Source organism: Ambystoma mexicanum, chromosome 8 (genome assembly GCF_040938575.1).
Source record: "Ambystoma mexicanum isolate Mex_15411 chromosome 8, UKY_AmexF1_1, whole genome shotgun sequence".
Classification (NCBI taxonomy): Eukaryota; Metazoa; Chordata; class Amphibia; order Caudata; family Ambystomatidae; genus Ambystoma; species Ambystoma mexicanum.
The window spans coordinates 674,396,412-674,423,965 of NC_090929.1; the positions used below are offsets into that span (position 1 = coordinate 674,396,412).

Here is a 27,554-nt window from a genome sequence, read left to right on the forward strand (position 1 = left end):
CCACTCAGAGCATAGTGTGTGGCATTCAATATGATTCACTATGAATCACTTGACCCTAATGCGCCATCCCTTAGTGCCTTTAGTGTTACATATCTTTCCCCTAAAATTCACCCAGCAGGTAAAACTAGGTGGCTTTTAGTTGTGGGCAGCTTCTGTATCCTGCAGTGTTCCCCAACATTCTGCCCTGTCTCCAATCTTCTTCGTAGCATAGATTTCATCAATTGCTCTTCCTAAACAAGGACAGCACTGGTGTTCGCATGGATCTGAATAACAAGTAGATTTGCTCTCTTATTTTGGAGCAACCAGCAAATTGCCACTGTGCAATGTTTCTTCCTGGAAAGTTTGCAGCCATGGGAATCGCTTTTGAAGAAGAGATGCCATTCATCCTACATCTGAGCATTTTTGCTAAAACGTGTTCTGTCACCTGTGTCCTCTCCAAAGGAACTAGCCACTGTTTTAGCAGCAGGTCTACTTTTGCTTCGCCATTGTCTTCTCCAGGACTGCAATTGGCATTTACTTCGGTCTCCCAACCAAGACATTGGGAAAGGTCCAAAGAGCACCCAATTATAGAGCAAGCCTTACCCTCACCTTGTAATACGCCGAACACATCACATTAGCGATTACACCTGTTACACAAAGCTATACATCACCACACACCCGATATCCTAGAAAAACTCCTACTATTATATTATCCAATCACTCATCAGAGCCCAGACTAAAAAAAAAGTCAAAAGTAGCTCTCCGGCGGCCATATGCTTTCTGGTTTGGTGAAGTCCTATGTTCGATGACCCTGTGCCCTGAATCTGAATTTCCAACTAAAAGCCTACACATGAAACTGACTTCTTCCTTCAAGTGTTTGGCCCTGGTTCTACCTACATCTGTCGATATACAGAGTGTTTTGCTTTTTTTAATACTTTCTAACACTCTTCCCTTGTTTCAACATTGTGGGTACTCCGAAACTCCTGTTAGGCAGTGAAAGCAGTGTATAAAACATTAAATACAAAACCATTTTTTTAAATTGTACTACCATACAATACATTTGTACAAACATTTCCACAGGAAACAACAATTACTTACTGGAAATTATGTGGGACTCATCACGAGTTGGGTGGTATCATGGCTGTAATACCGTCCAACTGTAATAGCATTAGTGCCCATCCGTCCAGCGGTATTACTGCCGGATCTTGGGATGGGCCTTAACTATAAATACCCATAGGGTCCATTGGACGCAATGGGGAATCTTCGGTGCTATTACTGCGCAGTAATACAGCCGGCGGTAATACAGGGCGCTAAATGGGATTTTCACCTCCAGAAAAAAAGATGGAGGTAAAACATCCCATATAGTGCTCAACTCATGATAGGGCCAGCCCTTAAATGTGGCAGTAATACCATTACCGCTCCATTTAAGGGCTACAACCCAACTCGTGATGAGGTGCTTTATCTATACTTAGGCCCTCATCACAAGTTGGGCGGTATCCCAGCGGTATTACTGCCGGGATACCGCCTGGGCTAATAGCGTTACCGCCAACCGGTCCGGCACTATTAACGCCGGATCAAGAGTTGGGCGGTAATGGGTAATCCGATTCCCCATTGGGTCCATTAGACCCAATGGGGCATTTCCGGCGCATTGCGCCCCGAAAATGTGTGTTACGTTGGTGCATTTACCCTCCAGCTTAGAGCTGGGGTAAATGCTGCCAGACTCGTCATTGGGCGGACCCTTAAATGCGACGGTAATAGCGTTACTGCCGCATTTAAGGGCTGCTTCCCAACTCATGATGAGGCCCTTAGAGCCGATAGCAATAACTGTATAAACAATGATTTTGAGTTACCAATTTTGCAGGATAAGGTTACATAATTTCAATATTTGCATAGTACAAAGGGGGAAATAATTACACATTTTTAGGGCTGAATGTTTTTTTCATACTAATGTAACATGTAAAGACAGGTAATTACATTATCTCAAAGTACGTACATGCCCATGAAGGTCCGTGTTGAGCAGCATCAGTGCGCACGTCAGCGTATGGACACCATCTGGAGGGGGAAAAACACAATGACAGTGCATTAAAGAACATTCACAAATAATGGGGTGGGGGTGGTCAGTTAGTGGTGCAGATCCTCTGCTTTAACCCTGGGCAAATGTAAATTGGAATTGGGGGGGTGTGTGCCCTCAAGCTATTGGGAGCAGGGCCATCCAGGCCAAAATTGGAGTAAAGAACTCAAAGAGAAGAGAGACAGAGAAGAGGGGAGAAAAGAGTGAGGCTGAAGAGGAGAGGGGAAGGAATTGGAGCGGAAGAGGGACTGAAGAATGGGGAAAAGAGGAAAAGAGAATGGCAGAAAAGGTGGGCATGGTAGTGTGAAGAAAGCTCAAGGCGTTGGATAGAAATATAGGATGCATGAAATATGCTAGAAGAGAAGCAGTCAAATGGGGCAAGATAGTGTGGTGACCTTGGAGGGCACCTCTTTTAGGAGTCCATCTGCCCTCAAATGCAGGTCCTCTGCAAATGTCCTCCTTGCATGACGATATGGGCGGTACAAAAGGAAAATACAGATACACAATACAGATTTTCTTTACGTGCACGAAGCCCATGCAACCTTAATACAGTACTTGCAGACAACACAAATTGCAGGTCGCTTCGGTAACTGACAGCTCCAGGGTGAGAAATGGAAGGTTGCCTGACTTTGCATAGGGTAACCTTAGCAATGAATCACCACAAAGGAAACATATAGGTCATTTTAGATGGGGATCGGTGAGATGACAAAGCAAGACGAATGGAATGTCTCCTCCACGTCCACGACTCATCCCTAACACAGCCTACATCATACCCTGCCCCTGCGAAGTGAAATGTACACTCATCTCCTGAACATCTTTGTAATTTTGTTGGATTCTACGATTGGCTAGCTTCCCTGATTTCTACTCTATTTCCTTCCTCACCTGCCTCGCGGCTCACACTATGCCATTTTCCCTTTATATCTTCTTCCCCACCCTCTGTGACACCCCCTACCTTGCTCTTCTTCCTGGTGATGCGTGCACATCAATGAAAGAAGCATTAGCATCAAATAAAGAGCCCCCCCCCCCCCATTAACGCATTACATTTTTACATCGAGTTTTTGTTATGCCGTCAGTCTAATAAAATCTGTCTTTGGAGCGTTTTAGCGACAAGAGTTTAAGCAGTGGCGTTTTTAATGAAAGGGTCTTCTATATTTTGCGTTTCCGTCAAAACTCTTTGATAAATCCGCTTCTTTGTTCTCCACAGATTAGAGCCGTTTAACGCCCCCTTGCAGTATTGCGGCAGGCCTCAGGAGCTAGCAGGGTCTTGGGAACGCAGCGGTGGACGAAATGTTCACAACGAACAGACAGTTACTCAGGAATGTAGTGACAAGCACTTCATACCAGACCAACTGCAAGCATAGCAAGTAAAGTCAAATATCTGCTACAAATGTATTTTATCTAGGATCAATAATATATTGAGTTGAGCGCTATTTAACACTCCAGTGGTGAGATTTAAATGCATAACTCCACAAGAGGTAATATCACTTGTGCAGATATGTTGTGGCATGAGAACTGAAGAATGTCAGTTTCACATCAACTGCATCCAAAGGCTTCACAGAGAACGAAGAGAACAAAGTCCCCATTTGAAAATTACTGAAAAAAAACTCCCATTTAATCAGGAATTGAAATGTGAGAAATAAACAGATGCATTATTGAATGTGTGGTTATAGCGAGTAGAGTCCATCATTAGTGAGATAAACAAGAAATATCACCAACATGAGCATTTTTGGAGAAATTAGAGAAAACCACAATTTGAATGCCACAAAAGGAAGTGTTGATTCTAACAGGCAACATTAATATTTTTGAAAAAGTTAAGTGTTGGTGTGTTCACCACTGGTGTACACCAGCCACCTAATATTGAAGTGTTGTTATTCGTTTTTTATGATTATTTATGGTGTTAAGATTGTGAGTAATTAACATGTTTTTAACTATAACCTCCAAAAGGTCTGGCTAAACCTCCTGTCGTTCACATGTGCACAAGATTCAACATGCCCCCTCATTCCCAAACCAACTCACTGCATGTCTTGTGTGTGGAGAAAGGACGTACCTTCCGAGGTGATTGTATCCGGGTTGCACTGGTGATAGCGTTGGGAAAAGTGGGCCAGCACTCGCTCTCTTTCCTGTGTCTCCCCCATGAGGGCAAGCTCTCGTAGAAATGTCCTAAAAGTAGGAAAAAAGCACAGTGTTCTTTCAGTGATGCTTCACAATGCCATGCACACAGCACTTCAATCTGGTAAACACTCGACCGAGACGGCACTCATGCATGTTTTCAACTTTCTCTCTGATGCTCATCACTTCAATCTCTCTACTATACTCATCCTTTTGGACCTTCATGCCATTTTCGACTCTATCAAACACTCCTGTCTATTTAATTTACAGGACCTTGAATTTCCCAAATCTGCTCACTCCCTGATTGCTTGCTACCTGAATTGTCAATCTCTGACCCCACCCTCTCCCTATTGGCATCCCACAAGGATCACCCCTTAGACCTCTGCTCTTCATGCTCTACACCTCTACCCTAGGAAGACTTATATTGTCCTTTGGCCTGCTATCAAAATCCTTTTCTCCTTTCCTTCCTACACCCCAGCCATCTCAGGAACGGTTTACCAACTTCCTCACTGCAATCCATCACTGGATGGCTCTTTACTGCTCAGTGTTGAACTCTTCAAAAATAGAAGTAATCTTTCTCCCGGCTTCTAAAGCTATCCATATCTTTGCCTGTCCTTTCCACTCCCACCTGAACTTCATGCTCCCTCACCCAAGGCTCTCAACCTTGAAAGTGTTGGGATGCACGTTCATTAGTTCATTTTGTTGAGGCAGGAAACCCCCTCTTAGAGATAGGTCTAGTTAGGGTTTCCTCCAACTCCCTTGTTTATGTAATTTTATAAAAGTCTTTACCAATCAAAGTACCATCCACGTGTCTGTCTCTTACTCCTACACCCTCACACTCTCCAGCACTCACAGGCTCTTGGTCGCTTCCTCCCAAAAAAGGTTCTCCTTGCCATCTTTCCAGATGTAGTGGAGAGGGGATGACCTTGAGTGCCTGTATCCATCGAAATGTCAGAGCCATAAGGTGTATCAGTAGCTGAAGCGTGACATCAATGGGGAGGGAAAGCCACACCAGCCTATTGGCACTAGTTTCCCCAGAGGGGCACTCAGCCGTCTTATCAACTCCCTTCCCTGGGTTCCTGATTTCTACCCTTGGCCCTACTTCACTGAACCAGAACTGGTCCTGGCCCTCCTCATCGCTGTGCCACAAGCTGGTTCCCCCTTAATTTTTCTATGAAAATTCTATGGCCTTTGCCTGCTACTTACTCATGGGTGTAAGAAAGATTCTGTGTGATTCCTTGGCTTTGTTTGCAAATTGTTCCTGCACAATTATGCATTGCTGATACCCGCTGTGGAGCTGACAATATTTCATTGGACGCTGCCTGGTCGGTATGCTACGTACGTACTACTGCTTGCCATGGCTGAGAGTGGAAACCAGAACCTCCAAATCTGTCCCCAGTCCAGAAAGAAATACTTAGCTGCTGCTGTAACTTCAGCTCTTTCAAGCAGCTAAAACCATTTGGGGAGTCTTGTTCCTACAGAGACCTTAATGAATTCCAAAGCACATCTTTTTTTATTAAGAGATGAATATGCTCTATCCTCTAAAGAGTTGCCGACTCCTACAGACCACTAAGCAGGGGAGTGACAGCACGGCCTTTCTTGGATAAATCCTTGGCGCCTGGCTGTTGCCTGGGAAGCATTCGAAGGAGACACCAAATCGGACTAGGACAACCGCCTTCCTGTCTTCTCTAGGTGACTAGCGATCCCCAGTGAAGATGCATAAAAAATACCCAAACATTTGAGGCCAATAAATAGTGCAACGCAAGAACATTTACACACTAACTAGATTTCTCTTTCTTCCATAAGAGGGGGAGTGAAACACATTACCTGCCACAGCTTGTTTTAAGACAAATATTGTGCTAATTATCTAACTGCTTAGCAGAAAAAAAGTAACATAATGCAGTGTTCATGCCAATGAAAACATCATTGAACATGATAGCCAACGATGAATGAGATTTTTTTTAAACCCAATATTTGTCTTACTGTGGCTGAGTTTTTGATTTAACACCCTACCCCCCTACTTCAGGATGGGGGATTGTCTAAGCAGGTGTCACCTTGCCTTTCTGAAAGTTTAAAACCTGAGGTGGTTTCTCACTGATATAGAGCTCCCCGAGTGTCACCCCTTTGTAGAAAATAAACTCCAAACCACTTAATAACCCCAAACTGTATCCATGGAAACATGCCTGAAAAATAAAACGGGAACTGAAACGCGTATAAAAGAAATCTGTATTCTCATAAATGTAAAAAGTTAGAGGTCTAAACTAGATGTTCTGCATTTCTGAATGAATGGCAGACAGATTTGTTTACCGAATATAATTGAACATGTTGTGATTTGTTCTTTCCACTATCTTGTAACATTGGAATGGCATAGATGTAGACAATAGAGACATTATTTTTGTTACCAATAAATATGTATTGTACTTTCCCCCAAAACATAAGAGTGCGTGAGAGTTCCTCCAAAGTGAATGCTAAGTGGATTTTGCCTACGTCCTTTCACTGCTTACCATAGGTTCTAGTAGAGGTTCTCCAAGTCTGTTGTCCATTTAAACTGGACCACGGTAGTCGCATAATCTTGGTTCATTTCAGGAAATATGAAGCAACAATTCTGATCAATACTCTATGTGTCAGAGGTAGCAGGAAGCATAATTTACCCACGAGAATATGACAAGCATTCCTATCCCCGGACAGTCCAAGAAGTCTCTAGGTCAAGATAGCCGGGGCCTGTGACAAAGGCACAATTCCCTCTATACTAAAGACACGCAAGTGACAAATATACCTAATACATAACAATATACCCTTCACATCACTATACCCCACAGACTGTCAACAAGTGAGGTGGGGGCTATAACACTAAGGGCCTCATTATGAGTCCGGCGCTAGCCGTGCCGGTAAATACAGGAGTGAAACATGGACAAACAGGACATAAGTAGGTGGCAAAAGGCCCCAGAGAATCAGCATGAACAGAAAAAACAGATTATTAACAAAATAGGCTGAGTGGCACCGAAAAGGGGGCCAGTGGCTGTGAGGCATCGCGTCCATTGAGAGCAAAGAATGGGAGTGAATGGCGGTCACAAAGGGTAGAGCAAGCAGTTGTACTTGTACACTGTATACGCAATTCCCCAAACGTATAGAACGGGGCATTGCTGTGCAATGTTGGCTCTGGTCTGCCCCAGAGGAAGACATCTAAACATCATAGAGGAAATTGGACAAGGTTGGAGTATCACTGTGCTCGACATTGTTTTAATGGGAATTCCACAAAAGAGTTGCAATCCCAGGTACCTTCATCAAACACCAATGTGACCCCGCCTGGTGGAAACTGACCTCAGGGCCTGGTCCAGGTTCTGTCCGGTGAACACAAAGAACTTCAAATATTCCTCTGCCACCATCTTACTGAATTCATTACTGAAAGAGAAGACACAGATAGTTATTGTTAAATAAATGTCAACCAACTTGGTACAAAAATGAAAACAAGAATAAGGACAAAGAAAGAAAAGGTTCATGTAATTTTGTTCAATGAACCCTGAGCAGGTTAGTATTCATTTGTGAAGAATACAGCAGCTTAGCCCATTGTCAGCATTTTGCCATACTGGCACTTGAAAATAAGAAAATACGCAAGGCAGACTGCTTGGCTATGAAACTGCTTGGTTTACACTATTTGCATAATCACTACAGTTTTGACCTCTACCATCCTCCACCTCTCAATGTATGCATAATGTTCAAGCAATAAGCACAGAGATAGGGAGGCACTACCAGTCATATAATGGCCTAGGCCCGAGTTACAGGTCCAGACGAAGCAAAGGCCTTAACGTGGGCACTAGCTATGTTCATAAGCATCTGCTGCGATCCTCCTCTGCAGATCTACTTATTGTACCCAGGTTCCGACGCACACGGATGGATGGTCGTGCCTTTCCCATTGTTGCTGCCAACTTATGGAATGGGCTCCCACTCGCGATTTGAAAACTGTCAAACTACCTAGCTTTTAGAAAAGCGCTCAAAACTGCGCTCTTCTAGGTCTTAGCTATCACTTTCCTGGAACCTGGTTTGAACATTGCCTACCTCTCTGGCGCCAAGATACCCTCGGGTGGCCGTGCGCTCAAGAAATATACCTAACATAACATAACCAGCGCCATTACCTGGCCGGTAATACCCACACCCGCCATTGCTATAAGCACCCAAGAATGAACACACGGGATGCTAAAAGCTTTATTTTTTAAGTTGAGAAACAATGCAGTTGCTGTTTCTCAACCTAAAAAAATACAAAACAAAATGGCCACCATGGAAGCAGGAAAATAGGAAATACACATAGTCTTTTGATAATGGCTATTCGATAATGGCCATTGCCTTGGAGGAGAAGGGGCTGGGTAGCAAGGTTGGTGGAGAGATGACGGGCTTGCTGGGTGCAAGTAGAGGTAAGTGAGTGGGTGGTGGTGGGATAAGATGGTGGGGCTTGGCAGTAGCCGGAAAGCGTAGGACTTTGCCCCGGAAACCAAGAAAGCAGTCTCCTGCTGCTAGGGGGCTCAGAGGACAGGCAATACCATGCTTTGTAAGGAACCAACAGTAGGCACAGCTGCTTAACATGATGCCATATATGAAACCTGATTGGTGGTCATGCAGGAGATTCTCGGATTTGCTGCAGCTGTTTTAAAGCCACTTTTTTGGACGATCTTGCCTTTGAAGGTTGTTATAGCAGTGGATCAATAATTTGACAGAACATTGGGACCATCATTGGTTTTCTTCAGAAGAGGAACGATGGAGGTGTTTTTAAGGTGGCTAGGAACATGTCTGATTCTAAGGAGGTGTTAAGTAGGGCAGTGAAAGAAGGTGCTAGGAGCAAAGGTTGTCTTTAGTGGTCTCAGTAGGACGGGGTAAACCTGCTCCGAGGAAGCTTTCATTGTTTTGAACAGATGGGTAATGTCAGACTAGGAGATATTATTGAAAGGGGAGCAGGCAGCTTCTGTTTTGTTGGTCAGTTTCATGGAGGCTCAAGATCTAGTCTGTTTTTATCTTTTTGCGAAAGAAAGAGGATATGTTGTTAGACAAGTCTTGGGTAGTTAGCAGCGAGGATGGCTCTTGGAAATCTGTAAATCAGAAATGGTTTGGCCACATGATTATTGCCATGAAAAATGTGGCCAGGCGGGTAGGTTTTCATTTTTTCCCAAACAGTTGCATAATATCATTTTAAATGTCTTAGGCATGTTTTTCTGTCACCAGGATCTTTTATGGCACCGGTGCTCAAGGGCTCTGTTTTTCCTTTTACGGTCAGGGAGCACGGCCTCAAACCAGAAGTTAGTTTAAGGATAGGATTAGCAGTTCTTGATGATGAAAGTGGCAAGGATGTCAAATGTTGTGTTGAACACATTGGGCCTCATTAGGACCCTGGCGGTAAGGGGTCTACGCTAGCGTTAGCTGCGCCGACCCCTTACCGCCAATTCCGAGTTCCCAGAGCGCCATGGTCATTTTTCCGCCCGCTTTTTGCGGGCGTAAAAATCCATGGCGCTATGGGACCTTGGTGTTAATTACGCCACCGTAATTTACGGTGGCGTAATTAACTCCTTCCCCACTCCCATTATACCCTATGGGGCCGAAATGGGAATGGGGAAGGGTAAATGGGTCAATGGGGACTTACCGCCCCGCCGACCTCGGAATGGGGCGGTAAGTCCACCATCCGCCATGGCGTAAACGGACTTTACGCCATGGCCGTAAAGTCCGTCGATGGCGGAAAAAATCCGCCAGGGTCCTAATGAGGGCCATTGTGCAGGTTGTACAGAGAGGTTCGCGGGAGACTGTGGGATTTCTGAAGGTTTCTGAATACAGATCTGTGCACTCACGCTTCATTGGTTTGACCTGTAGGTGCAAATCAGTAAGAATTTCTTTCAGTTGGTGGCAAACTGCTTAGAATTGGAAAGAATCATGAAGCAGGAGAAAAAGAGTCATTCTAAATATAACTATCTTACTCGTATGCCCTGTATCCCTCCTACTCTAAACTCATAGATAGATTCCACAGCAAGGGGCGAAGGATATATGAAGGAGGATAAAGGACCCATAAGGCAGTCATTAACACATTTCTGACATTTTCACCAACCTGCACTACACTCCCAGAGAAAGTGTCAATAGGTTAGTGCCTGCAGAACACATCCAATCTTCCAGGATTGCCAGAGCACATTCTCGAGCCCCTTACGCAGACAACATGACACTAATGATCCCAACACCAAAACATGCCAGAGCTGCTAGACAAAAACTAAGACATCTTTGCCATCTTCAGTTCTTACATCTCATTTAAGATTGTCTAAGCATGCAGACCTGCATGCACTCATGATGCTACACGACAGTCTCATCCTTATCTACTTCTCTCTTTATGTTTTCCTCTAGTCCTGCTTTTCCCAGCTTCCCTTAGTTTCCTTTTCCCTCCAGCAGTCTAAGGCCTGGATACCCCCAGGAGAAGGCTACAATAGGCTGCTACCTGGAGACAAGGCCATGCAATTGAAAAGCACTATGTTGGTGATTTAGAGCAGTATAAAAACAGAGTAACACTAATAATACACAAATAATAATAATTATATTAAAAGGTTGATAATATAATTGCATGCCATGGAGCCTATCAGCATTCGAGTGGTGAGGCACTGATGACTACACCTAAATGAATGATCATGCAATTCACTGTGCAAAGCAGGATTTGGCTCCACGGCAGAGGAAACTGCACTGCAGTGTCGGTGAACACCACCTCAGCACTCCAATAGTGGGTCTCATAGCATTACTCTTAAAAGATTGCTAATTACAACTGCCTGTTCAAAGCAGGAATTGAATCAAAATTCTGACAGACTGGACTGCTACTTCATTCTTGCCCAGCGGATGGCCGCAGGCTTGCTAATCACCCCAAATGTATGCGTTATGCACCTTCAAGAAGCCACTGGAAGCGCCAAGAAGCTACAGTTCTGCAGGACTGCTCATATGTTTAGCTCTCCCACCTTTATACCTATTCCCACCTCTCAGCCGCTACTCGCCATCTGTTAAACACGTGGCTCCTTCGATCTGATATACAGAAGTTGCCACTCCTACCCCTCAATTTGAGAACTCCTATTTTTGCCTAAACCCCAACTGCAAACGTCCCTATTCCGCCCACAAACTGTAAACTCTGTGCAAACGAGTGGACACCATTCAGCCTGACTTCAACTCCACATTGAACTAATTTAATCTACTACACCCTCACTTTTATTACCTATGCAGCTCCTTCACACTCTCCTTTCACAGCCAACTCAACTCAATATATCTGAAATCTCTCCGAGCAGCCAATCAAGCAAACAAAATCAACAATCTTCTATCCAAAAATGACACATCCTTTGCCTTAAAAAACCATGCCTCAGCGAAAAACCAGAAGTCTGATCACTGCAAAGATGATTCAGATGCTTTCAACAACTTTTTCAAAAACCGAACAAAGTTCATGCGAAGTGGCCTTCCATTATCCTGCTGATGGTTACTCATTGTTCAGTCACTGACTGCTCTCTTCCCATCCTCTTCGAAAGCCTCCTATGGCAGAGCCAACGCTCTCCCTTTTACATTCTGATCATCTACCGTCCAAAAGGTCTATGCAACAGTTTCTATTTCTGATCATGCCTTTGGACAGCTCTTCGTCTCTTAACTGTTACCTATTCAGCACAGTAGACTTCAACATATGAATCGATGAATACATCCTTTTTCTCTTCATTACCTTTACCCATAACATGCACAAATTGTCACTGTCCCCAGAGATGTCGAAAGTCACACTGTAGATCAGCTGCTTCCCTCTGATGGCTCATTTATTTCCTGCTCCCACGCATCCCTCCCTCCTTGGTCAGATGGCTAGCGTTCTTTTCCTCTTGCACCACCCCACGCACTATGTTTCCCTCTAAAACCCTCTGCTCATCATCCACTTTCCTCATTTCCAGACCTGGAAAGAAAGTACCATTGAATCCATATCAACTTTTCTATCTGACTCCAAATGAATCCCCTTCTTGACCTGAACCAGCAGCATAGCCCACATGCTCTCCTTAGCATTGGATACAATTGCCCATTCAAAATAATATTACATTCTCTCCCAAATGCATCAAGCTAAATGGTTCACTAGGAACATTCTCCAGTGCAGACTGTAGCTTCACTCCTTTAAATGGAAATAGCATTTATCCAACTTCTTTGTAGGTGAGGTTGCTACTATTCATGATGACAATGCTTCGAAGATCCCTCCCAAAACAAGTCCAAGCACCATACTCAAGATGGCTCTTGCCTTCCCAGCAACAAATTTCCTATGTTACTCTCCCATCTCTGAACCTGATCTACTCTCCCACGTTACCGAGATCAGAAACTCAAGCTTGCAATGTACCCCCGCCCTCCGTCCTTAAAGCTCTTCCAGCTACATCATTTACTTGATAGGGAGAGGGCAAGAGAGTTTTGCTGTGCTGTTGGTAGCTTTAGTTCGGAAAAAAACGTCCACTGTGTGTTGAGTTTCCTTTTAGTTGGTTTGGATGTGTTGTTTGGTGTGTGAGTGTGCACGGGATTGTTTTCGTGTCTGTAGTGTAGTTTTCTGTTGGGTTTTAGTGTCTTGGGTTGACTCAGATGTTGTAGAGTGTGTGTAGTTTGCTGTGTGATTTCCAATACCTGCTGTGGTAGAGGTAAAATGTCCATATTTCCTTCACTTTCCTAACCCACTCTCATTCAGATGGTGTTAGGACAGTTTTTCTGAAGTCCAACTAAGGGCTTAGTAAAACCATTCAACTGAGGCAGTACAAGACTCCACTCTTAGTATAAGACTGTACCATCTGAGTACATGGCAGCGTAGGCAGAGCAGCCAGGCTTCTCTTAGGAGGGAGAGAGGGCAGTAGATACAGTACAAGTGAAATTGTAATACAAATGATCCAAAGAAACACGGAAACACTATGTATTGTAAAAATAAAGGATTTATTTAAGTGCAGGTAGGCCCAGATAAATCTAGGGTTTAAGTAAGTACTAATACTATATGAAATCACAATATAAAACACAACACTATACTTAAAAGCACACAGGCCCAAGAATAGACCTTATTTGGAACACCTAACAGTAGTTCTAGGGAAGTCAAAACCTTGTTATACACATTTAGTATAGGTCAAGCCTATTCTTTGGGAGTAAAAGACCAATGGTTACTTTCAGATTACTTTTGGTAATAAAAGGGCAGTAGGTCCTTCCAGTTGTACAGTGACTCTTGGAACAAACCACATAAACAGTCAACTGGACAATATACTTTTTGGTGAATAGTGAAATACTTATTCTAGGTGCAGTAGAAAGCTATAACTACTTTTGTCATAACACACAGTTATACCAGGTGAGTAAAACCTAAGGATGTAATATACAATTACAGATGCTTTGGAAATCAGGGAACCCCAGATTGAGGTAAGCAATAACTCTGGTAACTTGTTTTGGATGGCACACAGCTAACACAAGGTAAGGAAAACCAACATACTTTAACTTCACAATGAAGGGGAAAGTAAAACCCAATGTCACACTTTACTGAATAGTTATTCTAGGTATGCAACAACCTAATGTAGACTTATTAAGGACAGGCTAGCAGCAAGTCAGGGGAAGCAAGACCCAGTTGAGGGACACTCATACAGTTATCCTAACAGGACTAACCTGGTGATACCAACAGTTGGAGGACACTCATACAATTACCCTTCAGGGATAATCTGGTGAAACCAACACATTACCTTTGTAAAGAGGCACAACCTAATCACAGGAGAGTAAAATACCTTTACATCTACTTTCTTTTAGACTGGTAAAACAGTGGATAAGGAAGTAAAGATGTTAACCATGCTTTTAAGAATAGTGCATCACACATTCAAGATCAGTAAGAACTGTTCACTCTGAGAATTACAGTTACCTACCAACTCTTTATAAGTAAGTAAAACACTTGATTTCTTTTCTAGGCAGAAGTCCCAACCCCTTCAAAGTCTTTCCCTTATTCTTGGAGCATGAGTGTTGTCAGTGGCAGAAGGGGGTTCACTAGGTCTAGTGACCAACAGGCGGTGTTAGAATACGTTTTTTAGTAGCAAAAGTCAGAGTTTCATTAGGAAAACTGGCAAACAGGTGAGTACTTTACTTCTAGGGTTAGAAGAGAGTCCAGGGGCTTCACAGAAGACACCCAAGCAGGATTCTAGAAGTTGGACTGGGTGCACTGGATGAGGGACCTACCAATCACAGAAAACACCCCAGGACTACACAGAAATCCCAAAAGGCTTAAGGTAAGTATATACCCAAGCCAACACAGTACCTCAGCAATGAAGAATAGATCGCAGCAGGAGAACTTCAGGGACTGCAGCCAAATACCTGGTCAGTTGATTCCTTGTCCTGGAGACTGAACGCAAGACCTCAGAAGGGGCTTTGCAGCAGGGATCGATGAAGAAGACTCTAGGCAAGATTTCCCTCGCGGCTGAATGCGGTTCTGCGGATTTGGCACCTTTTCAAGGAGCACAGAAGAAGACAAAAAATCACGGTTGAATTCCAGGATGCCTACGAGGTTTCTGCGAGATTCGGAATTTGGAAGACCGTGCACCGCGCAGTGGCTGGAGGTCCCAGGGTATTGGGGTATTGTAAGAACGCAAGGTCGCAGCAACCCGTGGGATGGCTCAAAATGCAGGTCATCTTGAGTCTAGTGGGTCACACCAGGCTCTGGGTTCGGGTTGTCGTTTCGGAGACCCCAGATCGATTGGAAGGAAGGACTGCAGCATGCTCCGGTTACACAGCAGGCTCTCCGGTCGTTGGAAATCATTCCCGCCGCTTTTCCTTCGTCATCCTCTTCGGTTTTCTGTTCCAGTGGTCGACTGACTTCATCTTCCAGGTTTCCAGTATTTATCAGGAACTACAGCACAACCTCTGCATTCTCTCTCCGCATTTCACAAGAAAGGGGCGTCTGGTTGTCCAATCAGGACAGCCAGCCCCCCACTGGGATTTGTTCCAGTTGAAGGATGGCGTAAGACAAAGGATGAGGGAGTTTTGGACTCCTCCCCCACTTCCTGTGCTTACAGCCTGACTGGAGCCTGGGTGGGGTGTCCAAGGGACTCCCGCCAAAGACAAAACTCAAACAAAGGAATTTCCCACTCTGGATGTCAGGGGAAGGAACAAGAAACGACAAGAAACACTAAAATGGCAGAAAAAGAAGACGGGGCATTTTGGTCAAATGAGCACACTTGGGTGCCTTTACTGCAGCTGTTATTACAGACCGCGGTAAAGGTGCACCAAATTAGTAAAAGGTATCACTGCCACCAGCCATTAAAGGTAAGCTCGTCACTGTAACAGAATTGTTACAGTTTTAATGTGAAAGGGGATACATTGTATCTCCCCAGCACTCGACATAATGTGGGGTGTGCTGGTTTCACAGAATAAAATGTAAAAGGGATCCAAAGATCCTTTCTACCATTGGGAACAAGAGTTCACTCAAGGTTAGCACAAGAAAGTTAAATGGGGAGCCCCTAGGGCAACCCAGCAACAACAGGCACTTATTGCCAATAAGTTGTTAGACATGATAACTTTAAAAAGACACTATGGAGAGTCTTAAAAATGACACCCATAAAAAGAGTTAAAGATTATGTGAGTGTGGAAAAAGGTTCCCACTCACTAAGGTATTAATGAAAAATATCCCACTAAAAAAGCAAAACGTTCTGGAATTGAACCAGGAAAGGAAGTTTTACCAGCTCTGTGGAAATCTTACCTAAAAGATGGTAAGAGTGCCCTCTTCCAGTGAGATGCCAAACATGCTCTTGCTGCTAATAGGAGAAAGTGTACCATGTGTGGGGCTCTATCCCTATCCTTCGCCACTCCCTGAAGCCAAAACAGTACTAACATTGCGTCCAAATCTCTTTCCATTCCCTCAAAAGCCGTAATCCAACCTAACAGCCCTGTGCAATAAATTCACACCTTCACACATTCCCACCACATATGACAATAAGAGGCAGATTTGTTGCATCCTCGCCAACATAATGTGGTGGATGTGGGAAACAATTTCGACAGCCTCAAAGGATCATATTGGCATCTATGGAGCAGCTTGATCCCATGGAGCTTATATTGACTAGCTATAGAGGTCCAATGTGTGTTCCTAGAGGGAGATGTCCACTAGTCATTGGATAGTGCCCTTTGTAGGTATGTTTCCCACTTCCACCGAAGTCCTCCCCAGAGCCCTGCATTGCCTTAACATCCCTTTACAATTCCATCTTCCATTTCAATGCCATTAGTACCCCTTTCAATCGAATGTATACGAAGACGGAACGTTTCCCCACTCACATGTCCTCCTCCAGCTGTTGGATAGTTTTAAACTTTCCCCCTTACCAAAATTGACTCACTCTCTCCAAGCCTCCATCGAACCAGTTTTGGAAATGGAGAGGCACTATAATATCGTCCTTGATCGGTGGGCCCAAATATGGCTCAAGTATGAAAGCCACGTGGAAAGCCCCTTCAATGCTCTCCCCTTCCTCCATATGGCCCAAACAGGCACCCTAATACAGGGTGTCCCTTCACTCTCCTCGGCAGGCCTTGTGATGGCGCAAATATGCACTCTTCCACCATGGATGGAGACAGGAGCAGGTTCTCTAGATATACCCATTGTTGCTCCTTGTCCTCCCTCAGATGTGCTATCATCTCGCATAACTGCACTGCCTTATAGCAGCTTTCCATGTCTTGATAATCCACCCCGCCTTCTTCCTTCGAGTGGATTAACATTTTTTAGCCAATCCATGGTTTATTCCTCTGCTATAAGAATCGAAAAAATACTCCCTTTGATTTCCCTGAAGGTTCCCTCCTGCCTCCTACAGGCAGCATTTGGAATGAAAACAGGATCCTAAGTAATATACTTTATGGAGTTTGCTCTCTCTATCCAGGATATTTTAAGATTGATCAGGCCTGTAAAACCTCAGATATTTTATTAATCAAAAGGGGAAATTCACCTCATATAGATCTTCCAATCCGTCTTGTTATATAGACCCCCCAGATACCAGAATTTAGTCAAATTCCCAGTTCGAGTTGCTGCAGATCCCCGGCCTCATCTTCGCCCGCACAAATGGGAAGAGGATAGATCTGCCCTTGTTTATTTTGAAGCCTGCTAGATGTCCTTAGGTAGTCATCTCCCTTAATGTTTCAGGGACCGACGGGAGGGGCTCCTCCAAGTGAAGCAGCATGTCATCTAAGAACATCCCCAGTATAAATTCAAGATCCTGCCCAATACATATTGCATTTATAAGAGATGTGGCAGGTGGAAACGGGAGTTTCATGGGATCGAGCAATTTTGTTTTTCTATTTTTTGGTCAAAAGAGGCCTTTCGAAAGAGGTACAGAAGGTGCTTGACAAGATAGTGGGGATTGAGGCAAAGGATTGGGCATAAATTCAGTCTATTATTATTATTATTCACCACTGTAAATGGTTGAAAGAAAAGGAGAAACGAAACTGGTTCAAATAAAGTTAGTAAAGGTTGCGTTGGAAGGGGCTTTAGCGATAGTGCAGACAGAAGGACCGGCTGCCTTTAGGGCAATTCGGGCTGACGTATGTGCAGCACCTGCGTGGGGAGGAGAAAATGATTGAGTCGGTAGGTATCAACCTCAATATCAAGGAGGATTTCAGGGAGGTTCCAGCAGGGAAGAGGGGGATTTTCAGGTGCCCGGGGGGTCAGGGGCAAGGAGGTTTCGGTGGGATGGGACAACAGGGAGGAGGAGCAGGTCAGTGCTGGACATGTGGGTGAATGGGCCAATTCTCAAGAGAATGCAGGAGTAGACAAATGCATGCTTATTCCCAACAACAGATGTATGCCTATCGTCAGGGAGGTCCAGTCTCATATCCTCAGTCATATGGACAGTTACCCCCAGCAGCCTCTTATGGTCTGCCAATGGGTGCAGCCCCACCTGCGGCACCACAACATTTTCCATAGTTACCTGCCCCGGGTTCCAGTAATGTGTCATCATATGCTGTACACCAGGGACAACAGCAGGGCCCCTACATTCCAAACAATAACATAGTTCCAGGTGGTATGGTTACGCAGTATCAGGGGGCCACCATGGTCGGAGGGAATCCATTTGTTTTTCCTGGGATGAACACATATCCAGACTAGGACAGCCCACAGAGAGCCTTAACATGTCCAGTTTTATCAGTCACCGCCAACTCAGAAGAGGAACCCTTGGTCGGCGTGGAGATAGGAAATAAAGCATTTATTTTTATGACAGATACAGGAACGACTAAATATGTATTAGTGAAGGAGGATTACCTTTATCAGGCAAAGTTTTGGAAATGCAGGACTGCTCTGGGGCAGTTCAATTGGTTCCTTTTACGAATAAATTCTTGATAGCAGTTGATCCAAACAAAGGGGAGTGGTGTGTAGTTGTGTGTATTGACCCCACAATACCAATGTAAAATGTCTCAGATGAGGAGTTGTTTGAGAACAGGGAAAATGAAGGAGAAATAATATTGGAAGCGTGTGTCCCTTGTAAGATCATGACACAGTACAGACATGTGATTTGCCCCATGTTACCAGTAGGGACTTCTCCTTCTTTCGCTACTACAGATTTGGCTCAGGTTCCTGATAAGTTGTCGACAAGTAATCCGCATGATGTGGGAGACCTTTACATAGAGTTGCGCTGATACGTATTACCTTGAAACCTGGCACAGTGTTGCCCCGAGTGAAACAATATCCAAAGGCAGCAGAGGGGGGAATTTATGACACCATAATGGCCCTTTTGCATCAAGGCATCATACTACCATCTAATTCGCCGTATATCAACACAGCTATTTATCCGGTGAAAAAATCGAAAGGTGCTAGTTGGAGGATGATTCTGAATTTACGCCCCCTAAATGATATTGTACAGGCAGAATTCCCAGTGGTTCCGAAATCCTGCTACCATATTGTGCAATATACCTGTTGATGCTACCCTTTTCACTGTGGTGGACTTGAAAAATACCTTTATCTCAGTACCCTTGCATCCGGACTCGGCAGTATCTCACTGCGTTTACGTTTGCCGGGAGCCGATTTCAACAAACTAGGCTTCCTCAGGGGTAATGTGAGTCCCTGAGTGTTGGGAGTGTTACATGAGGATTTGGGCAATATTGTTGTTCCCAGTACTATAATTCAATCTGTGGATGATCTGCTGGTATGTAGCACTATGGAATGCCGGTGCAGGCAGGACTCTATAGTTCTGTTATAATTGTTGGCTGACAAAGGGTATAAGGTGGACAGAACAAAATTGCAATACTGCCAGTAATAGGTGCTGTATTTGGGGGAGTTGAGCCCAGTGAATGGTAAAAGAGTAACTCCAGAGCATGCAACAGCAGTGCATGCAACCCCCCAGCCAGTGACAGTCAAGGACATGCAAACATTTCTTGGATTGTATAATTATTGTAGAGCATGGATTTTTGATTATACGTCATACACTGAACTATTGCTCCAGCCACTTAAAGATGCACAATGTATGAAAAAATCACTATTATTTTGACTGATGAAATGGTTACTAAATTTCAGGAGCTAAAATATGTGATTTCTACCACTCTTGTGTGGCTACTCCTGATTATACAAAATAGTTTTAGCTTTTTTCACATTCTGATGGTCATATGATGAAGGCTGTGTTAATGGGTCATAAACCTTTGGCCTATTACAGTGTTATGTTAGATTCTGTCAAGCAAGAACAGGTTCCATGCAAACAAGCGTTGGCTCCTGTAGCCTTCACCATTGAGAAATCTGCGATTATTGGCATGCCCACTGACATTGTACGTGAATCATGTTGTCTTTGCGATATTAGAGAGTTCCAAATATACCTTAACCATGCAAAGGGCCTCTGCATGGTGATTATGTCAAGTCCGTCTATCAACATTGTTTGTTGTAAAACAGTGAATCCAGCCACCTTTGTGACTAAACCCATTACTGACAATGATAAGGTGCATGATTGTGTCACATATGAAGATCCTGTGAAGGAGATGAAGGAGAAGTATATTGTGTTGATGGGCCTTCAACTATTGACCGGGAGACGGGTCAGCAGCTTACTGGGGCAGCAGTTGTGCATCTAGTTGATGGGGAATATGAGGTTGTTCTGCAGCTGAGGTTGCCAGGACATGAAGATACTCATTACACACTTTGATCATATATATGCAAATTGGGTGCTAGTGTACAAATGGGCCTTTGGATCTTTGTATTTACTGTGCTTTTGTTATAAGTTATTTATAGTGCGTGCCTTTGTCCCGTGGGGCATCAGGCACTGACAAGCTAAATAGGGAAACATCAGGGTGGTAAATTTGTCATATAGGGTGGCTGTGTTTCTAAATTAAGTGCACCATGTTACTTAGTTAAGATAATCGCAGGATTTTAAAATCTTTTTTATTTTTTATTTATTTATTTATTTTTTCTATGGCTCCTCTCACACTTCTCAGGGCGTGCCTCGCAGTGAACTGCAGGCACTTTAAGCTGGTACTAACTGCAGGCACTTTAAGCTGGTACTAATGAAATCCGCTACCAATTTGCTCCCATTCTCTCTATCCCACCCCATGTCCACTTTTTAAAGCTTACCTACTCTGTTAATTACTCATTTAGTCTAGTATTTTATTACTCCACTACTGTAATTACTGTTACATTTAAACAATATATATTTCTAATTACGGTTACATTTAAACAATATATATTTCTCCCCCCAATATCTGCTCTCAAATTTTAATACAACCATTATGCTCCAGTTCGTGCAGCAATGACCTCTTTCCCTATGTGTGTTGGCTAATGCATTTGTGCCAGTGTTATTTTCAAAAGCGCTAGTGGCAGTACCACTTGCACTGTTATTTTGTCGCCAAATTAATTCTGTTGGGAACATGGATCATCCACCCTTTACCCCTATTTCTCTCCTCCTGTGGTGAACTGTCAATGAAATGTAGTCCTCCCCCCTCAAGTGCACCTTCTTCCACCTTGTGTGTCTCATTTAATTGTTCTGTGTTAATCGTGTATTCATGAGCCCAGTCTCCTTCACTGAAAGATGTGTGCTCAAAATGTAGCTAAATGTACTCTCTTGTGATGCGCTATCATTATGCACCCCCCTCTGTACCGTGCACCCCCATTATTCTTAAACAATCTTCCTTACTTTCAACATGTGTATGCCTGGTGTTTAACAAGTTATGGATTTCTCTGTTAATAAGGTGGTCATGTCCACATTGTTCATGATGTCACAAATGTCTCTTCCCTAATGCATGGCCTAGTCGCCCCACTGTCACCCAGAAAAGAAAATGTTTTGATACCTATCACCACCCCTATGCAATTGTCCTCTGCATTATTGAGTGTGCGTGAGTGTGTGTGTCGGCGCGCGTCTCGCCCGCTCTGTTGGGGAGGTGGAGCGTGTGTGTGGCACAGTCAGTCAAATCAAGTTTGTCTTGGGCTGTCCTATTAGCGGTATAATGTCAATCTATGTCCTTTGAAAGATTTGTTCCCCATCAGGAAGACCCCACCCAGTCATGTAACTGGTACCATTGCTATTGTGTCAGTGTTCTGTATGGGTGCTGGCTGCTGTGCAGTGCCCCTGTGTTGTCATTCTAGTCAGTCCTGGGGTAGTGGTGCTGTCATTTGTTGTGTCTGTACATGTAATAGTAACAGTACCTGCATTGGTGCTTGTGGTGTCTGCTGAAATGATCCCATCCTGCCCCATGTATCCTCCCCACATGGGCGGTGCATATTGTGGTGATTGTTGACACTGCTATTGTGATTCTTGTGCATGTGTGTTGAAGCTGTTTTTAAATGCCCCTCCCATCGCATGCTTGAATTATTTATTTTGTGCCTACTTGTCCTCATCTGCCTTTCTCTGCCCCTGTGTCATCAAATATTACACTCCCGGAGGTTCAGAAGGGTGAGTCCCCTCTTCCCTCTGCTCGTGTTTGTTCAACATCAGCTGACCCCTCGCATTTTCCTTTTCCTTCGTGCACACAGTTCAACTGTAGCCATGTGCTTTTAAAGCTATTCCCGTGTAAGTGCTGTGTATGTGTGTCCTTAGCGATTGCTGCACGCTTCTGGAGAAGCCGCCTATGAGCAGCCATGGTCTTTTTAATTTACCTTCAGTACTTTTGAATCTTTGCACACTATGTTTTACTGACTTATTTCAGCATGGAAGCCGTGTGCTACACAACAAGTGAAGGGGAGTCATTTCTGTATTGTGTGATACATTTTACCTCTATTCAATTCGAAAATTTCGGTAGTCCGCTGTTCAGGGAGCAAAAGTTAGAAGATAATTGAACAATATTCAACTTCTGTGAGCCTTCTTGGCTCCGCACCTTAGCCAGTGCACTCCGCGTGCAATCCATCTTCACCAAACCATTGCCTTCTCCGGCACACCCCATAATCTTGCGCATGTGTCTTCCACACACCGCCTCTGGGTCACCTATTCTCCAAATCCAAAACCACACCACTATCTCCTCACCATCAAAACTTTGTGTCCTTATGCATCAATCTGAAGGTGACGTCACCAAACTAAAAACACAATGCAAATGAAAAGACAAATGTGCATACACAGAACAATAACCCATTTCTCCCAACCCCACAAAAAATCCCAAAATAAAACCCCAAAATCCCCACAGCTGTCTTCCTGTCTCAACTGGAACAAGGTAAACCACAATAAACTCTTATAATTGGACTGCACACACTGCGTCGCCTAGTGCATGATACGCTCCTCACCAGGGGACCTTAACCAGCCAACTACCTTCCGCACTCGGGAACAATCTAGCTACCTCCTGCGGGAAAACATCATCCACTCACTGAACTAAAACGCTCAATTAGCAGGGAACCTCATCTACTCATTGATCTATAACGTCAATTCATAGGAAATCCAGACCCCGTACATGAAATCACCATCCAGACCAATCAGCGCGGCAATCCTGTTCTAGACCAATCAGCGCGGCACTCCTGTTCTAGACCAATCAGCGCGGCACTCCTGTTCTATGTGTAGGGAGTCACTACCCCACCCAATATGCTCAAAAACACAAGAAGGGACCACTGCCACCACCCCAGTCCCAACTACAATTCACGTGCCGATCACTACCAATGCGCTGAATTTTGTGACAATGTACAATCACCCACCACCCAATTTACAATCCCTCCCTAAAAAAATTAAAAAAAAACACTTTAACATTTCTACTTTAAACATTTCCCCCCCTCAGAGCCCATGTTGCTGGTTTACTTACATTTTCCTATGCTGCACTGGCAGTTGCACCACTGCTGGACACTCCCTCAATGCGCTTCACCGGACCCCTTCTCCTGCAGGGCTCTCACCTGCCCTCAAGCGGGGTATTTCCAAGTGGCCCCCGAAGCCTTTAGCCGGTTACGCGTTTTTCCGGTGGTCTTCAGGTGCAGGCGAGGGTCTCACAGCTTCCTTGAGTCGGCGGCAGGGAGCTCAGTCCATCACAGGGCTTGCGCAGGCAGAGCTCAATCACTCATGTTACAATGAGCAATGAGCCTCACAGAGGGCACCAACTTGTCGGGGAGAAGCTGGATCCCCCCCCACCCCCAGGGCAGTGGGGGGCCAGCAGCCATATCCTCACCAGCTATGGGAGGCCCCAACACCTCCCATATGGCCCCCAGAAATGCACCAGAGTTCCAAGCAGGCAGCAACATGTTTCAAACTGCTTTATTTCTAAGCACAGAAAAGAGAAAAAAGCCAAAGAAAAGCATCGTGAGTTCAGGCGCCGTCTTCCCCGGGGCTGTCTTGCAAGTAAGTTTTATAATCACACTGCAGGCTGACCTCACAGAATTGGATCAGCTCCCAGAAACCTATCTCCTCCTGTTATTGGCTGCAGAGTGGTGGGTTACATATGTAGCACTTATAGAGAGCCTGATAATTGGATATTTACCTCCTGCGTCAGTGGGTTGATTTAGCTGTGCCAGCCCCCATTACCTAATTCTAATCATGTTGCAATGTGACTTTGTTCCCATAACTTTTTAGCTGAACAAGCAATTCGCACCTGGCTTTGGCTTGTTACAAGTTATGTATCAATGTTGTGCGTGTCCTTGAGAAAATGTCTTTCTTTCCCAGAAAGAAAAAAAAGCACACTGGGTTGCCGTGATTTACTCGCATTTGTGGATAATTAAAAAATGTCTGTCTGCAGAAAGTAGTTTTATCTTGAATTTGCGGCCTTGGCAAGTCGGACTTGTTTTGCGAGGAATGTTGATAAGGCTCCCGCAGCCAGTGTTCAGTGTTCAGTGAGTGAAATGAACTTAGCTGTAATTTTCCTGAAACATAGCTTTACACTGTGCATTTAGACCATGTTAATTCATATAGGCATTTGCAAGCCTTTAAACAGGGATTTTTGTGTTTGTAGATTCTGATATTGCAGCATTGATTCTAATGTAGCATAGAAGTTGCACTGTTGGTGAAGTGGGTGTGTTTCAGCATATTTGTCACCCATGGGTGCGCTGGGGTGCTTGGGGTGCGGGGGCATGGATTTGGTCTCCATTTTCCCTCTTCAGATTGGTCTTATTGAAGCGCTTGAGGCAGCACAGCAGGGGTGGCGAGTAACAATATATTCAGACTCAGCATACGTTAGGACAACTGTCCATTCAGGGATGTCGAGATGGATAAGAAGAGGATTCTGTAGAGCAGATGGGTCCCCGGTGCAGCATGCAGCTTTGTTGGATCAAATGATTCATTCTCTTTCACAGCCTACACCCGTTGCAATAGTGAAGTGCGCCACCCACGCAAGTGGTGTGAGAGAAACAAAGCAGCATACATCGCAGCAAAGCAGGCCATCTATTTGCCAGTAGCAGATATTCCTGAGCATCCACTGTTTGCAAACATGCAGTTACAGTTGCAGGTTAGTTATATATGGCACTTCCCATTACAGAAATTATCGAAATACAAGGACAGGCACCACAAAGTGAGAAGTTGGTGTGGCATAAAAGAGGGTGCACACAATCTACAACAGATATGGTGTGGTGACAGACAAGTACAGGGAAGATTGTGAAGCCCCAAGCTTTGGCTTTAGTGGCGTTTGACCAACTTCATTACACCGCCCATGTTTCCAAACAGCACATTGCTGCAGATACTCAGGAAGATTGGTATGTTTATGTTTATTGGTTTATATTGCGCCAAAGCCTGCAGGCAACAAAAGAAAATACAACAGTCTAAGTAAACAGCTGTGTCTTGAGGCTTTTCCTGAAGACAGAGCTATTATCTTCCCAGCACATCTCTACAGGGAGTTTGTCCACATTACACCTGCCTGTGAGGCAAAAGCCCGTTTATTGCCTCATGCTAATTTGCATCTTGGTTGCGTCAGATGCATCGAGTCCTTAGATCAAGTAACTTTGATTAAGTTTTCCACGGTCAGTCTTTCTTTTATGTATTTGCAGTGCTTTTCCAAATAAACACATGTACAATAGTGTTTAATTAAAAACATATTCTAGCTTATACTGAAAGCCGGTGTACCTCTCTTCTATGTATGTAGACTGGATCCTGTCTCCTGGTCCACTTAATGATCGGCACCACATCATTCTGGAGTATCTGTAATCTTTTTACGCATCCCTTGCTTGCTTCGGCCAGAAGAGCATTGCAGTAGTCCAATCTTGGCATGATAACTGCTCTCACCAGTATTATGCAATTAGCTGTAGATAAAAAAAGGCTTCACTAATCGAAGCAGCCTAAGATGATATTGAGCATTCTGGACTACGCTACTAACTTGGGCTTCAGAGCTCAGTGATGATTCCAAGGTTATTGCCAATGTCTTTACTTTGGGCAATACTTTAATATAATGACTTTCTATGGAGAAGTCCTCATACATATTGGAGAGTTTGGTGCGCATCTGCGTTGATCCAAAGATAAGAAATTATGTCTTGTTTGTGTTTAGACAGAGACCATTTGTAATCATCCAGTCTTGTATAGCCGCATACACTTTTGTTATACGCTTTAGATCTTTTTCATAGATACCGCTCAGTTCAAGAATTAATTGGGTGTCCTCTGCGTAGTTGGAAAATCGCACACCCAATGCATCCAGAACATCACATAACATACAGCAAAATATGTTAAATAGTATCGGGGATAGACACGCTCCCTTTGGGACACCACATTTGATGAACTCAGGCTGAGAACATGCCTCACCTCATACTATTCTAGATTTCCTCTCCAAAAGAAATGACCTGATCCAGTTAATAGCTCCATTAGAGAACCCTCCATAATCCACAAGTTTAGCCAGTACTTTTTCCTGATCTACAAGGTCAAAGGCTGCTGATAAATCTAACAGCATCAGCAGCCCCGTCTTACTCCTATCCTATCAATACTATTAAGCATTTCCGACTGTAAGTCCAGGAAGGCGGTCTCTGTACGTGGAACAATCTAAATCTTGATTGTTTGGGGTGAGGAATTTCTTGACTTTCCACATGTTCTTGTAACTGGATAGTGGCAAGTTTATCGACCATTTTGATTGCACACCCTGATGCCAAATAGTTTGCGGTGTTCTTGGTGAGAGAAGTGTTTCCCCGGTGCGGAGTGTGCAATACTGTCAAGAGTGAAAACGGCACCCACTTCTTCAATGAGTTGTTCAAGGAGATTGCTGCTCTTTTGGGAATAAATCACAAGCTGTGTTCCACCTATCACCCTCAGCCAATGGGATTGTAGAGAGGATGAATGGTTTGCTCAAAACTAAGTTGTGCAAACTATGTGCTACGCTGAAAAGGAACTGGGTGCATTGCCTCCCCTTGGCCTTTTTTCAGTTTGAGGACCCTGCCCTGTAAGGACCATCACCTCTCCCCTCATGAGATTGTGACAGGGTGACGTATGCACATGCCACTAACACCTGTGCGTACTGCTTTGGATGCTCAGAGAGCTGTTTTGATCTCGGGGGATAAATTCCATTCATACTCAGTTAACTAAGTGTATTAAATACATTTCTCAACAGATTTCTCCATGGTGGTCAGAAGAAGATGACAACAGTGCTCACTAGAATCTGCAAGCTCGCCACCAAAGCAATTGTTTCCAAGTAAGGAAAACAGGCAATAAATGGAAAGAAGGAAAGCAATATCTATAGAAAAAATAAATTCAAAATAAACCTGTATCAACTAATAATAATAGTGATGGTCCCTTATGATATCAGAAAGGCAAGACAGCCGTAAAACCAAAAGGAGAAAATAAGTCTGGTCAAATAACACAGACAATAACATAAAAACAAAGCATTTCCAGGCCAGAACAATATATAATATAGTTATGCTGCATTTAAAAGAAGGCTTGAATCCTGGCAGGCCTTGTTTTGAAGACACAGAACAACAAGGCCTCATCTGTTGCTTGACCATCACATTTCAATTCCCAGGCGCGGCAAGGAACACGCACATACACCCACATCAGTTAGGACTTTGAACAAATTAGGTAGGAATGTGTGAACTTGAGCAGGCGGAGGGCTGCGGCCCAGTACCAAGGTCATA

The 27,554-nt window shown here is 44.1% G+C and overlaps 1 protein-coding gene across 5 annotated transcripts in view; it reads right to left on the reverse strand.

The window, feature by feature from the left end:
• Positions 1 to 27,554, reverse strand: part of PSD (pleckstrin and Sec7 domain containing) — a 1,402,592-nt gene that overhangs the window by 644,662 nt on the left and 730,376 nt on the right. For all 5 annotated transcript variants that reach the window (XM_069610471.1, XM_069610469.1, XM_069610470.1 and 2 more), the window contains exons 7-9: positions 7,481 to 7,561; positions 4,098 to 4,210; positions 1,973 to 2,031 (exon numbers count right to left, since the gene is read on the reverse strand). In XM_069610471.1, the coding sequence (XP_069466572.1) occupies positions 1,973 to 2,031; positions 4,098 to 4,210; positions 7,481 to 7,561 (253 nt within the window). The remainder of the gene's footprint in view (positions 1 to 1,972; positions 2,032 to 4,097; positions 4,211 to 7,480; positions 7,562 to 27,554) is intronic.